The 14192-nt window shown below is 60.9% G+C and overlaps 2 protein-coding genes across 10 annotated transcripts in view; both read right to left on the minus strand.

The window, feature by feature from the left end:
* Window positions 1-213: 213 nt before the first annotated feature.
* Window positions 214-12196, minus strand: Nsmf (NMDA receptor synaptonuclear signaling and neuronal migration factor). Of its 5 annotated transcripts, none has more exons than XM_048346985.1 (15): window positions 11683-12196; window positions 11296-11357; window positions 10162-10662; window positions 8339-8414; window positions 7306-7374; window positions 6403-6455; window positions 5904-5993; window positions 4052-4176; window positions 3567-3650; window positions 3176-3209; window positions 3015-3085; window positions 2758-2837; window positions 2472-2574; window positions 2136-2211; window positions 214-1323 (listed from the first exon to the last, which is right to left on the minus strand). In XM_048346985.1, exons 1-15 carry the CDS (start codon window positions 11751-11753, stop codon window positions 1226-1228), a joined length of 1593 nt encoding a protein of 530 aa, XP_048202942.1. In that variant the 5' UTR covers window positions 11754-12196; the 3' UTR covers window positions 214-1225. The 5 variants fall into 5 exon arrangements, with proteins under 5 accessions (XP_048202942.1, XP_048202934.1, XP_048202966.1 ...); XM_048346977.1 differs by having other exon boundaries at window positions 7306-7398; XM_048346992.1 differs by having other exon boundaries at window positions 1215-1315; window positions 7306-7398.
* Window positions 12197-12331: 135 nt separating this feature from the next.
* Window positions 12332-14192, minus strand: part of Pnpla7 (patatin like phospholipase domain containing 7) — an 87680-nt gene continuing 85819 nt past the window's right edge. For 3 of the 5 annotated variants that reach the window (XM_048346922.1, XM_048346930.1, XM_048346913.1), the window contains 4 exons: window positions 14019-14129; window positions 13811-13895; window positions 12932-13041; window positions 12332-12723 (listed from right to left, as the gene is read on the minus strand). In XM_048346922.1, coding sequence (XP_048202879.1) covers window positions 12625-12723; window positions 12932-13041; window positions 13811-13895; window positions 14019-14129 — 405 coding nt within the window. In that variant the 3' untranslated portion in view covers window positions 12332-12624. Of the gene's footprint in view, window positions 12724-12931; window positions 13042-13810; window positions 13896-14018; window positions 14130-14192 lie in introns of those variants that run through there. The other 2 variants (XR_007211039.1, XM_048346944.1) reach the window with 1 other exon arrangement.

Genomic DNA, 14192 nt, shown 5'->3' on the forward strand with positions numbered 1-14192 from the left:
GGAGTGGGCACGGGGGTCCCCGTTCAGCTCATCCCTTAACCCTCTCTTAGGGGCTCCTCTACTTCCAGCGCTGGGTGCTCTGAGAACCCGCTCCCCCCTCCTGTGGTCTAACTTCGGGGAGTGGCTGTGGCCCAGGGGCCCTGGCCCACCCAGGCAGGGGCCCAGGGCCCCTGGGACATGGAGGCAAGTGAGGAGAGCACACTGAGTCCGGCAACAGAGGGTCAGGTTTAATGGTCACTCTAGGGGACATGGTACACTGTTCAGAGCCCAGCCCCCACCCCCTTGGCCAGGGACACAGCCAGGTGCCCTCAGGCCCCAGGCTCTGAAAAGGGGGGCCAGCCCCCAAACCCCAACTATATACAAGAAAGCCCACTCTGTGGGACTCCCACAGCCAACCAGCTACTTGGCTCTTGGACCTGGGTGCTGGGTCCAGACTCCACTCCAGAGCTTGGTGAGGTTCTGGCCATCTGGGGCTCAGCCCCAACCAGGCTCCCGCCAGGCCTCCAGATGAGCTGAGCTCAGCAGCAGTGAGGGAAATGGGCAGGCTTGGAAGTGGGGAGTGGGCGCCAACCTAGCCCCCCCTACAAGAAGAGGGGGGCTAGGCTCTTTCCTCATACTGCCCAGGTTGCCCCTTGCCAGGCCCAGTGCCAACTGAGGTCAGAGCGAGCAGTGGGCGGCAGGAGGGGAGGGAGCTGACCAAACTGGTCAGTGCAGACAGGGCCAGGCTGGGCAGCTGGGCAGCGCCGCCTCACACAGAAGGGCCACCCTGGTGCTGGTGATCAAATACGGCAGGGCTGAGGGGCTGGGAGACAGAGACCTGAACACACACCGGACTGAGTCTGCTGTAACGCGCAGCACAGAGCTGAAACAGGTAACTGGTAACTCTGCTTCCCTTCAAATTGTTTCAGGGTTGTAAAAAATTGCACTTATTTCTATAACCCCATGGAGGGGATTCTCAACACTGCAGCCTCCAGGCGAGGCTTGGCAGGTCAGTGCCTGGCCACCAAGAGTCCACTGGTTCCTCCAGGCCCTCAGGACTGAAGGCTCTGTGGCCCATTGGTGCAGTGAGGACCTGGCCCCACGAGAACCTGAGCAATGTCTTGAGGGTCCCTGAAGAGCTCTGGACAAGTCACGGGCCGCACGACCCTGTGCGCAGGAGGCAGCCCAGCCCTAGCTTCCCAGACCAGAGGAAGCATCTGGTGGTACTGGGCGCGCCCTGTGTTCCTCAGAGGACATCCTCAAAGTCCAGCAGCTTTGAGTGCTGGCGGCTCTTCCACAGGCGGTACAGGCGGAAGTCAAAGTAGGTCTCGATCATCTGCTTCCCTGGGGGAGAGGGCGTCCTGGGCTCAGGCTCTGGGATAGGCTTCTGGGATTGACCTGCTGTGGCCTCTAGGACTCGGGGCTCCAGGGGATTGGCCTGCTGTGGCCTCCAGGACTCGGGGCTCCAGGGGATTGGCCTGCTGTGGCCTCTAGGACTCGGGGCTCCAGGGGATTGGCCTGCTGTGGCCCCTTGGGGCTCTGGCTCCAGGGGGTTGGCCTGCTGTGGCCTCCAGGACTCGGGGCTCCAGGGGATTGGCCTGCTATGGCCTCTAGGACTCGGGGCTCCAGGGGATTGGCCTGCTGTGGCCTCTAGGACTCGGGGCTCCAGGGGGTTGGCCTGCTGTGGCCTCCAGGACTCGGGGCTCCAGGGGATTGGCCTGCTGTGGCCTCCAGGACTCGGGGCTCCAGGGGATTGGCCTGCTGTGGCCTCTAGGACTCGGGGCTCCAGGGGATTGGCCTGCTGTGGCCCCTTGGGGCTCTGGCTCCAGGGGGTTGGCCTGCTGTGGCCTCCAGGACTCGGGGCTCCAGGGGATTGGCCTGCTATGGCCTCTAGGACTCGGGGCTCCAGGGGATTGGCCTGCTGTGGCCTCTAGGACTCGGGGCTCCAGGGGATTGGCCTGCTGTGGCCTCTAGGACTCGGGGCTCCAGGGGATTGGCCTGCTGTGGCCTCTAGGACTCGGGGCTCCAGGGGATTGGCCTGCTGTGGCCCCTTGGGGCTCTGGCTCCAGGGGGTTGGCCTGCTGTGGCCCCTTGGGGCTCTGGCTCCAGGAGATTGGCCTGCTGTGGACTCTCAGCCATACTGCTGGCTAACTCACCTTGGGCAGACAGCTCTAAGGGCGACTCGAAGGTGACCCTGTAAGGGGTCATGAGGGTCCTGAGGTTCTGGAACAGCTGCAAGAGGAGCCAAGCAGTGAGTGTGTGGTCAAGGGGGTCCCACTCCCAGTCGTCCCCCACTCCCCAGACCAGCTCAACTCAGGTACAGAGCATTTCCTAGAAGGGCTGAAGAAGTAAGGGCAGTGCTGAGACCAGCAGAGGGCCTCACCCTCTTCTCCCAGGTCTGGGGTCCCACTGCCTCTTCTCTGTTGGGCTCCCCAGAATGTAGCAGTCCATGACTGCTCCACCCTCTTCTCCCAGGTCTGGAGTCCCACTACCTTCTCCCCGTTGGGGTTCCCCAGGATGTAGCAGCCCATGATGTGGACAACATTCGGCTCGGGGTTTACTTTGCTCATCAGGCGGCTCAGTCGTTTCCAGAAGCTGGTGGGGAAGGGGTGGGTCACAGGAGGCCTCAGCCCAGGCCCCCAGATTTCAAGGGCCGAGCTCCACAGGCAACATCATGGCGGGAGCGAGTGGGAAGGTGTGTCGTCGGGCCCAGGCCCCCCTCCACCCATCCCCCCTCCCTAGATCCAGGCCCCCTCAGCCCTCCCCCTCCCCACTCACTGGATCATGTCCTCTTCCTTCTCCACTTTGGCAAACGTGGCTACCTTGTTCTTGAGCAAATAGAGGTGTCCGGGGCCTCCCTGTAAGATGCCAAGGTTAGGCAGCCAGGGGGCCACAAGGAGGCTGGCATGAGGTGTCCACGTGGAAGCACATGTGTATGCAGACCCTGGCCCCCATAACACACACATGCATGTGACCCTGGACTCCCCTTCATGGCTACACTGGGCTCCTCTAACAAGACGGCGTCTGGATAGTACCTGGCAGAAAATCAGCATCTTCCAGATCTTGGCCCCCTTGTGATACACATTCAGTTTCTTCTCTATCTCCTCTGTGGAAAAAGAATCTAAGTGCCACCCCTCTACCTCTCCATACGGGGCCACCTTCCCACCAGCAACAGATGGAGTCAGAGGACACCTACCCAAGATGTCCTCAAAGGTCGCATGCTCATGGTCCTAGGAACAGACAGGACACAAGTTAAGAGACCCTGGGAGTTCCCTAACAGGCACGTGGGTACTAGAGAGGTGGGCCGACAGCAAAAGGGTGGGTGGGACTGGCACCCCTACGATCTACATGAGAATGGGTGGGCAAGGGCAGACACTTAGAGAATAGGGATGATGGAGGGACAGGCACTCACGTAGAGAACAGGGATGTGGGAGGGTCAGGCACTCACGTAAACAGGGATGATGGAGGGACAGACTCACGTAGAGAACAGGGATGATGGAGGGACAGGCACTCACGTAGAGAACAGGGATGTGGGAGGGTCAGGCACTCACGTAGAGAACAGGGATGATGGAGGGTCAGGCACTCACGTAGAGAATAGGGATGATGGAGGGATCGTCCCTGCGGATGATGGTGGGGATATACTCAGCCTTCGGCACCTTGGAGGAGATGAGCTGGAGAGACAGGAGCTTCTCAGTGCTCCAGGCCCATCCCAGTGGGAATCCTATAAACCCCCAAAACCAAGTAAAAGAAGACACCCCATAGCCAAGTTGGAGCCTAAGGGTCCCATAGCCAAGTTGGAGTCCCTAAGACCTGCATAGGAAGGCAGAGCCTGAATCCCTCTATTAAGCCAAGGTGAAGTCCCTGAAGCCTGCCCCCCACCCCCTTGCCTGCCCCACCCCATGGCCAAGGTGGAGGCCCTACAACCCTCCTATAGCAAAAGTGGAGTTCCTGAGATTACAACAGGCAACTGAGGTGGAGACGAGAGCCCTCACACCTAGGCTGAGGGAAGTCAGGAGGAAAGGGCTGCATTCCACCCAGGGGACATGGAGAAGCACCTAGGAACCATGCTCACCATGACCTTGGGTGGCAAGAAGCCCTCAGTGTCGCAGGCCACAGCCTCCAGGCCTCTCTCGGTGTCCCAGTCTAGGTCCTCACAGGCCTCGTCCAGTGTGCAGTGTGAGCTCTGCAGATCACTGCCTGGGAGGTAGGAGGGGTCACCAGGACCATGGCCCACCACCCAGAGCCCAAGCTGCATACTGGAGGTCTTTGGGGTGGGAGGGACTGTGAGGTCACCGCCTCCCTAGTAGGACTGGGCTGGTGCCATCAGTGAAAAGTGCATCCACCGGGGAAGAGGGACCCGAGTGCATCGTGCCCAGTGTTGCCAACTATGACTGCAGCCGGGGCCCCTGGAACGGCAGTCAGCACAGCCCTGCAGCCGCCTGTCCCTGCAGCAGCCCTTAGTTAACCCCTTCTAAGAGACCGGAGATGCCAGGCACCCCCTTCTCACAGAGAGGTAAACTGAGGCTCAGTGAGCACAAGCGCAGAAGCCTAGCACTACTGTCATGAGACCCTGGCAGGGGCTGGGCTGGGCCTGGAGGTCCTCTGGTGGGAGGTGGGCCGGGCCTGGGGGGTCCTCTGGTGGGAGGTGGGCTGGGCCTGGGGGTCCTCTGGTGGAAGGGGGGTTGGGTGCGGGGGGTCCTCTGGTGGGAGGTGGGCTGGGCCTGGGGGTCCTCTGGTGGAAGATGGGCTGGGCCTGGGGGGGGTCCTCTGGTGGGAGGTGGCTGAGCCTGGGGGTCCTCTGGTGGGAGGTGGGCTGGGCCTGGGGGGGTCCTCTGGTGGAGGGGGGTTGGGTGCGGGGGGTCCTCTGGTGGGAGGTGGGCTGGGGCCTGGGGGTCCTCTGGTGGGAGGTGGGCTGGGCCTGGGGGGGTCCTCTGGTGGAGGGGGGTTGGGTGCGGGGGGTCCTCTGGTGGGAGGTGGGCTGGGCCTGGGGGTCCTCTGGTGGGAGGTGGGCTGGGCCTGGGGGTCCTCTGGTGGAAGGAGGGCTGGGTCTGGGGGGGGTCCTCTGGTGGGAGGTGGGCTGGGCCTGGGGGTCCTCTGGTGGGAGGTGGGCTGGGCCTGGGGATCCTCTGGTGGGAGGGGGGCTGGGTCTGGGGGGGGTCCTCTGGTGGAAGGGGGGCCGGGCCTGGGGGTCCTCTGGTGGGAGGGGGGTTGGGTGCAGGGGGTCCTCTGGTGGGAGGTGGGCCGGGCCTGGGGGTCCTCTGGTGGGAGGGGGGTTGGGTGCGGGGGGTCCTCTGGTGGAAGGGGGGCTGGGCCTGGGGGTCATCTGGTGGGAGGGGGGTTGGGTGCAGGGGGTCCTCTGGTGGGAGGTGGGCTGGGCCTGGGGGTCCTCTGGTGGGAGGTGGGCTGGGCCTGAGGGTCCTCTGGTGGGAGGTGGGCTGGGCCTGGGGGTCCTCTGGTGGGAGGGGGGTTGGGTGCGGGGGGTCCTCTGGTGGAAGGGGGGCTGGGCCTGGGGGTCCTCTGGTGGGAGGGGGGTTGGGTGCGGGGGGTCCTCTGGTGGGAGGTGGGCTGGGCCTGGGGGTCCTCTGGTGGGAGGTGGGCTGGGCCTGGGGGTCCTCTGGTGGGAGGTGGGCTGGGCCTGGGGGTTGGGTGCGGGGGGGTTCTCTGGTGGGAGGTGGGCTGAGCCTGGGGGTCCTCTGGTGGGATGTGGGCCGGGCCTGGGGGTCCTCTGGTGGGAGGTGGGCCGGGCCTGGGGGTCCTCTGGTGGGAGGTGGGCTGGGCCTGGGGGTCCTCTGGTGGGAGGTGGGCCGGGCCTGGGGGTCCTCTGGTGGGATGTGGGCCGGGCCTGGGGGTCCTCTGGTGGGAGGTGGGCCGGGCCTGGGGGTCCTCTGGTGGGAGGTGGGCTGACTAAATGTCCAGACACCTACTGTCTCGGGAGTCGTGGGAAGTGTCGGCTTTCATGGGGGTGGGGTCGCTCCAGGACCGGCTGAAGCTCCGCTCGCGCCGCTCAGCGAACGCTGTGGTGAGAGCAAAACCCCTATTAGCCAGCGAGGGTGAGAGCAGAGCTGACTAGGAGGTCCAGGGGAATGGTGGGACGAGGACGCACACGGAGCCCACGGAGCGCAGGGTGGGCAAGGGCCAACGGCTGTGCTGGCACAGGAGCACGGACACTAGAGTGGTTTGGCCTGAAGAACACTGGGTTGGGGCAGAGGTGTGGGGAAGGTTCACGGCTATTCCTGCTGGATGGGTGGGGGTGTGGCCAGCTGGAAGCAGGCCTTAGCATGGCAGGGGCAAGGCAGGGAGCAGGGGCGAAGCCTGCAGGCTGGAGCAGGCCCAGGGATGTGGGTCTTTCACAGGCTGCCAGGCACAGGGAAAGCTCCAAGTGGCCAAACGCAGTGCTGCCCCCTCCCCTACCCCAGGTCTTACTCTGGGCCTTCACCCGCCGACTGCCGACCATGCGTAGGTGTTTTCGGAAGTTTCTAGGGGAGAAAGCACAGGTCTGATAAGGGCCGAGGGTGGGTTGTCAGTGCCTGCCCACCCGGTCCTGAAGACACAAAGACTCCATGTTCTCCCTCGGCATACAGGCCAGAGGCCTACCCCAAGACGCCGCACTCTCTCTTGCCTTCGGCCCTTCTGTCCCTCCTTTGCCATGCAAAGGCAATTCCCATCCTACATTGTGCTGAGCCCCCTCTCGGACTCCTCTTCTCACAGTGCCTGTGACTCCCGAGCAAGCTGCCTCTTTCCACCAGTTTTGCTCCTTACTGAGACTTCAGGCAGGCATCCCTTTCGTGCACAGCCTTCCTGGTACCCTCTCCCTGGGCCTGGGCCCAACCTGACTCCACTGGGTTGCCCTCTCAGGAGGCTCCTGGGCAGCAGCCAGGGTCATCCTGTATACTCCATTCCCTGGTTGGTCTGGGGCCAGCAGGGACCCCCTCCCGCCTCAGAGGCAGGTCCTCTCTTCGCCCCAAACTTTGTGCCCTGCCAAGGATCCATATCGAGATAGACAGTGAAGCCTCCCAGGCACACCTCCGAGATTAGTGGGAGCAGGAAGGGTAGGGCTTGCCACTGGGCCCACAAGTGGTGGGCTTCAGGTCTGGACACACATCGGTGCGTGAGCTGGCTGCAGTTCAACGGTCAATGCACCCTCAAAGAGTGGGTCCAGGGGCTGAAGTGCAGCCTGGTCACGTGGCCTCTCCTGCCTGCCACGTCCCCAGAGCAGGGCCAGGCCAGTGGTCGCCACCACCCTTCCCCATCAGGTCTGTCAGGGCCAGGAGGGCCCTCTGGCCAGGCAGAGGCAGACCCTGGTGGCGAGTGGCTGGCAGGCCCTACCTCTGGATTACCGACGCGGAATCATTCTCCCGTTTCCGGCGCTTCCTCTCCGCGTAGCCCCTGAACACCCTGGGAAACCACCGCAAGTCAGCACTGCCCTTGATCGGAGGCAGGAGGGACACAGACATGGGGATAGAGGGACAAGCAGAGGACCCAGCAGGGCATCCGAGGACCGGCTCCTGACTGCTGTGGCGCAGGGGGCGCCCGGCTGCCCACAGGGAGCCAAGCCCAATGGCTCAGCGGTCCTCGCGGTGCAGGCCCAGTCCCTGGCCTGCACAAACCTATCTGGAGGTAGGTGGTGTCGTGCCCCCCACCCCCACCCCCAAGCATGGCTGGGTCCTTACGTACAAGCCCAACGGGGTACTTACGAAATGCTGAAGCCACAGCAGGAAAAGGCAGCGTGAGAGAGAAGACAGAGTGAGCCTGGATCCCAGGCTTCCCTCAGCCTCAGGGTCTCTGAGGTTAGTTCCCTGTCACTCAGGGAAAGGAGGTCCCTCTGAGGTACTCAGTCCCTGATGGGACCCGTGCTGGGCTGTGGGCTAGCCCTGACAGTACTAGAAGCTGATGGGCTGGGTGTTAGATCTGCAGAAGCCAGAGCTCTGCATCAGAGGGTGGGCATCTGCTCTGGTTTTACCATGGGGGCCCTGTAGCGAAGGTCAGACTCCAAGACCCACTGGGTTAATCACGTGTTGTCCATGAAACAGAGGCTGCAGTTTAGAACACACATGAGGCCCAGACACCCCCATCCTACAGACCCCATGTTGGTGCCACCAGCGACAACTCAAGACTAGGTTCCCTGAGGCGGGCCACAGGGATTGTGCAAGGTCTGTGGGGGGCCATGGAGGAGGGAAGGTGAGGAAGCACAGGGAGAAGAGGGGTTAGGACACCAGTCCTTCCCTGGACTCAGCCTCAGCCTGGCCTGCCAGCATGGCATTGTGGCTGTTGAGGCCCCAAGGGTAGGGCTGTCAATCTTTCTTGAGCACCAGGAGGAGGCTGACTGGCTCTGGATCCCTGTGGCAGACATTTGACTCACGCTTGCATAGTTGTGGTTGCTGTCTGGAAGCTGAAAAGGTTTTCCTTGGGGAACCAGGTTCGGATGGGGACCTCATCTGGAAGACAGAAAGAGGTCTGTGGCGAGCACGGATAGGGGGCCTGATGCCTGACCCCTCCTTGTCAGGTCCAGGGGACTAGCAGCAGCAAAGTCAAGGCAGCAGGATACCTGGCCCTTTCCTAGCAGGGAGGAAGCTGGCTAGGACAGAGTCTCTATGTAGGCCCCAGTCAGCATTTACCCTCAGAAACTCAGGATTTGATTTCTGTTTAATTCTCCCTTTAGCTGCTCAACATGAGGAACATTTTCAAAGTGTGGTCTGTCTCCAGCAGTACGTGAAAAGGATGCATTGTTTTTTGTTGTTGTTTGTTTTGCCAGTCTTGGGGCTATAACTCAGGGACTGAGCACTGTCCTGGCTTCTTTTTGCTCAAGGCTAGCACTCTACCACTTGAGCCCCAGCGCCACTCTTGGCTTTTTCTATATATGTGGTACTGAGGAATCAAACCCAGGGCTTCATGCATACCAGGCAAGCACTCTACCACTAAGCCACATTCCCAGCCCCAAAGGATGTGTTTTGTCTCATTTGAGACTTCTTAGGTATCAACTAGCCAGATGTTGCCTTCCTTGGACCCCCACCAGGATAAGCTGGAGGCCCTGGCGGAGAGTAGAGAAGAACAATTTGAAGAATCTCCTGTCCATAGTCCTCTCTGGAGCTGTGTAGATCCTAGGCATGAGCCTGCTGGCACATCCGAAAAAAACCATGCTGCAGGCTGGGAATATGGCTTAACTTGCCTTGCGTGCATGAAGCCCTGGGTTCAATTCCCCAGCACCACTTATGTAGAAAACGGCCAGAAGTAGCACTGTGGCTCAAGTGGTAGAGTGCTAGCCTTGAGGAAAAAGAAGCCAGGGACAGTGCTTAGGCCATGAGTTCAGGCCCCAGGACTGGCAAAAAAAAAAAAAAAAAAAAAAAAACTGAAACCATCCTGCAGGGAGAGGTAGCTCCTAGGAGCTCCTAGGAGCCCCAGGCCCTAGACAGCTCTTTAGAGTTGCCAAACAGTCCAGTCTTCGAGTTGAGCCATATTTCTGCCTATCCTTCCTCTCAGTCCTCACAGGCTCCTTTTCCCAGGAAGCAGTTCTAATGGACATGCACTAGGAGGGAAAAGCCATCCACAAGCACTGGCAGAGATTTTTCTCAAGAACCGTGGGAAGCCACAGTTTATACAGGGTTGGGGGTGGCAGTAGGAGCCTAAGGGTTTTTGGTTTTTATAATACCAGGGGTAGAACTCAGAGGCTGACACTTGCTCGGCTTGCATTCTACCACTTGAGTCATTCCTCCAGCTTGGGGTGTGTGTGTGTGTGTGTGTGTGTGTGTGTGTGTGTGTGTGTGTGTGTAATTGAAGAGTCTCATGGACTGGCACTGTACCACTTGAGCCATACCTCTACTCTACCTTTCTGGCTAGTTAATTGGAGACAGAGTCTCTCCCTAGACTATTCTTCCTAGGCTGGCTTTGAACCATGATCCTCTGATCTCAGTCTCTGAGTAGTTAGGATTACAGACATGAGCCACCAGCCTCAGCCCATGTTTTTTTTTGTTCAAGTCTCTTGAGACTTTTCTGCTCAGGCTGGCCTTGAACCTTGATCCTCTAGGTCTGAGCCTCCTAAGTAGCTCAGATTACTGATACGAGCCTCTGGCACCACTCTGAGGGATTTAACCCTGACTTCTGATTTCACACCATAGATGGGCACCTTGCACCCTCAGATCCCAGCATGCGCCCATGCCTGCTCATGCCTGAGACAGGCCCTCTCACCAGACACTCGATCAACGCTGTACATCCTTTCTAGCTTCTTGCGGCGGCCAGAGGCCTCAGGCAAAGGCGGCTGCTCCAGCCCAAAGGCTCGAGGGGAGGGCCCAGGGGCCAGCTGGGCACATCCAGGACATTCCTTAGAGCCCTGGCGGCTACCCGCCCAACTCTGGCATGGCCTGCTGACATCCTCGCGGCTGCTGCCTGGGCTGGCACGCAGGGGCTGGCTATGGTGGTGAGGATGCCGCTCCCGTTGCCGCCGCCCCTTTACCACAGCCAGCTCAATGGACTCGGCCTCAGAGTTGGGCAGCAGGGTGGGCTCCCCAGAGATGGTGTATACACGGGGCTGGGGGCCCTCTGCGGCAGGTTCCCCACTGGCAGCCTCTTCTGAGAGGCTGCCCTCATAGCGGCCGTTGGAGACGAGGGAGAGGCGGCGCTTGTTCTGGGGGGCGGGCTGCATCTCAGGGGACCCCTCGTGGCCAGAGTAGGCGTCAGCCAGCAGGTGATCTGGGGAAGAGGCATCGGGTAAGCCTGTAGCCTGATGGTTAGTTAGCTCTCCCAGCATCCTGACATGAGGAAGGCAAGGAATACATAGTAGGCCTTGGGCCTGATGTGGGGGCTCTGGCTGCTGGAATCTTGGTCCCTAAACACCTTTAAGAAAGGTGTTTCCAAGTCTCCTCCTCCTATCTAGGCCTGAGATCCTTGTGTGCATGCATGCGTCTGTGTGCATGTGTGTGAGAGCGAGGAAAGACAGAGAGAGACAGAGGCCTTGCTACCTCTGTATGCTTCTGGGGGAATCAGGAACAGGCAAGCCACCCCTACCCTCCTGCAGTCGCACCCATTAGCCTGGTGCCAACTTCTCCCCTCCCCCCCACCAGCTGGCCCCTAGAGACAGTGGTGCCAGCCCTGGGGGGTGCCAGGAGGCCTGTTGCCATGCCAACATCCCAGGCTGGGAGAGTGTCATGGTGATGAGTGATTGGAGCTCCTCCTGATCTCCTGGGGCTCTGGACCAGGAGGGCAGAGGTGTGCAGAAGCCAGCCCTGTGGAGTTCCTAGGTCACACTCGGCCCTCGTTGGGTCGGGTCTGGGTCAGAGCACCTCCGACCTCACCCTGGCACAGCCCTGCCTCACGTGCCCTTACCTGCACCGTTGCGGTTCTCAGGGTGACTCTGGGACAGGTACTCTCCAAACGCTCTGGCTGCCCTGCAGGTTGGCAGGGGTGAGAACGGTCAGCACACACGCGCAGATCCGCCCTCGGTCCTAGTGCGCCCCGGCAGGCGCAGGCCCCAGCTCTCCTTCGGCCCTCTATCCAGCCATCAGTCGGGGGCCGGAGGGAGAGGCCTGAGCTGCTCCCACCGCTCTCCCCACCATAACAGTGGGAGGGCGCAGGAGGAGGGGGTGCAGTATGAGTGGGGGTGCTGGAGAAGCAGGAACAGGGGTGCAGGAAGGGCGGGGGTGCAGAAGGGGCGCGCGGCGGGAAGCCCTGCGGAAGCGGACAGAGCCGCCTGACCTCCTTTCCCGCACTCACCGCACTTTGGCCGCCACGGAGGACATGGCCTCGCTTCTCAGCGCCCTCCTCCTGGAGGCGGCAGCGCCCATGGCTGCGGCGGCGGCGGCGCATCCCCCGGGCCTCAGAGCGCGCCCCGCGCCCGCCGCCTCCGCCGGGGGAGCCGCACCGCGCCGGGGGTCGCGCTGGGTTTGGGGCTCGGGGCTGCGCTCGGGATCGGACCCGGGGCCCGCATGGCCGCACTGATCACGCTGCGTTCTGCGGGCCCGCAGAGCCCGCGGCCCGACCACAGGCGACGGCCCCGCCCCGTGACGCAGGCCTTGGGCGGGGCTTGCGATAACCCCTCCCCTCCCGTGACGCAGACTTGGGCGGGGCTAGGCCATCCTCCCTCCAGCTACCCCTGAGTCTCTGGGACCCAGGGCAAGAGCTAGGGGTCCCGTCCTGTCCAGTGCAGGTGGCCGAGGACTAGCATGCTCCCCCTCAGGGCAGCAGGCGTGCATACCAGGGAGGAACAAGGGCTGAGGGGCTCGCCTTGGCTTGGGGGGGGGGTGTCCCTCGGCTCCACTCAGATCCACTCAGATCCAGAGCGCCCTGCATGCCTGGCCTGGAGTTACTCAGTCCCGTCTTGCTCTTTGTCTTAACGACCTGGGCACTCACAGCGGAGACATAGTCACACAGATAAAACTTTATTAACATACCAACGCTGGGCTCCCACACCTCATAGAGGCTTCAGTCCTTCCCTGGGACTGCTGCCTGGGCACAGGAAGTACCAGCACAGAGAAGAGGCCCAGCCTCCCGGGACCCAGCCTACAACCCCAGGGAGAAGCTGGACATACTGGCCTGAGGCCTAGACATCTTGCCTGTTCCAACTGTCAGGCAGGGGGAATGGCCTCACAGAGGGTCCGTGGAGCCTCGCCCAGGCTTAGTGGGATCAGTAGGAGGAGGGCATTAGAGATAAGGCTTCTAGGCATCTTGGTTAGGTAGCCAGGAGCATGAGGAGTCCTGGGGTGGTTCTGGGGAAGGCAGGCCAGGGTGCTGTTGCCATAGGACGGGCTCCTCCTCCTGGGAGCAAACAAGAATGGTGTGGCTGTGCCCACCAGGGTGGCCCAGATCTGGGAAGGCGGACCTTGGGCTATATCACCTGCAGTGTAGGCCTCCATTTCAAAGTGTGTTAGACAGAAACCAGGACCCAAGAAACCATGTCCTGTTTGGAACCCTCAAGGTGGGTTCAACAAGAGATACTGGGCCAGGGCTGGCCCTAGCAGCTCACCGAGTCAGAGCCCAACTCCTCCTGAGTGCTCCTGCTCTGGAAATCAGCATAAGTGTCCTGGGGGACACCTGGCAGCTCCTCTTCATACTCAGTCTGGTAGTCAGATTCATCTGGAGCAGAAGGCAGGGCCATATTGGTCCTCTCCCCAAGGGTACTGGCTGTGTCAAGCACAGCTGAAATGGAGGCAGAACACAGCCACAGACTTTCTTCTCTCTCCCACTTGGTGGCACTCATCTCCACACACAGCTATCTTAATGACAGGGCTACCGGAAGCAGCTACTGCAGGCCAGGCTCTGTGGCGCATGACACATCTTTGTCATGTGAAGCCTCTAACCCAAGATTGGTGGGTCTTCCACAAAGACATGGATCAAGTTGGCCCTCCTCACTCACTTTCAACCAGGACTGAGGGACTGGTGCCCATGATCAGGCCTCTGTGGGCAGAGGCTACAGTCTCAGGCTAACATACAGGCAGCTTAGAGTCTGGGGTTCTCTTGCCATGGACAGCCTCGAGGGTATCTCTTAGGACATGTTTTGCTGTGAGGTAGGCCACTGGCCAATAACTCCTATTGCAGGATCTAGCCTGTCTGTCCCTGCAGGCTCTGTACTTGGGCAGTCTATACTTCCATCTCCTGCTGGGTTGGGTAGGGATGGGAGGCTTCCACTTGGGTGTATGGTGTGAATGAGGGAGAGGCCTGCGTAGCCTGAGGAAGACGGTCCCATTGTTGTGGAGACTGGTGCTGGGCAAAGGGTCTCATAGAATGGGGCAGTACTGGCCATTGTAGCCCAAATGTGGATAACTTCCTCCAGTGCAAGAACAAAGGCCTCTGGGGGAGCTTGGATCTAGCCAGGTCCTATCTGTGCAGGCCCAATCCAACTCACCATCCACTGCAGCTGCCTTGGCTGGTTCAATGCGTGACACGATCTCAGCAAGGTCCGTGAAAGAGGTGTTGGGGCAGGTGAGGACCTGGGGCATGGCAGAGACAGGCTAGGGTGAATGCACAAGCACCACCAACTCAGTCCAGGGTGGACCTCTGCTGTGCCACACTCCCTGTCCCACTTCCCATGAGGAGACTCTGCCCTCTCTCACTGTGCAGGCCTTCCTCTTGCTTGTCCCCTGCTGGTCTTGAAGCATCTTCTCTAGTACACCACTCCGACCCCAGATGTCAAACACTGTTCTTCCATGCTGGTATCCCACTTCCTGTGCACAGAGCAGGTGGATGTAAGGAGCCTCCCCCTTCTCAGGCTCTCAGGATGAGGAGGA

Source organism: Perognathus longimembris, chromosome 1, assembly GCF_023159225.1.
Source record: "Perognathus longimembris pacificus isolate PPM17 chromosome 1, ASM2315922v1, whole genome shotgun sequence".
NCBI classification, from domain to species: Eukaryota; Metazoa; Chordata; class Mammalia; order Rodentia; family Heteromyidae; genus Perognathus; species Perognathus longimembris.

What these genes read in the sequence shown, in the direction of transcription:
- Nsmf (XM_048346977.1), bottom strand. Translation starts at nt 11,753, where the DNA reads ATGGGCGCTGCCGCCTCCAGGAGGAGGGCGCTGAGAAGCGAGGCCATG. An exon ending in TGAGAACCGCAACGGTGCAG is followed by an intron (nt 10,663 to 11,295) that starts GTAAGGGCACGT and finishes CCTCTTCCCCAG; the next exon opens with ATCACCTGCTGGCTGACGCC. An exon ending in TCCGCGTCGGTAATCCAGAG is followed by an intron (nt 6,456 to 7,305) that starts GTAGGGCCTGCC and finishes TTTCTCCCCTAG; the next exon opens with AAACTTCCGAAAACACCTAC.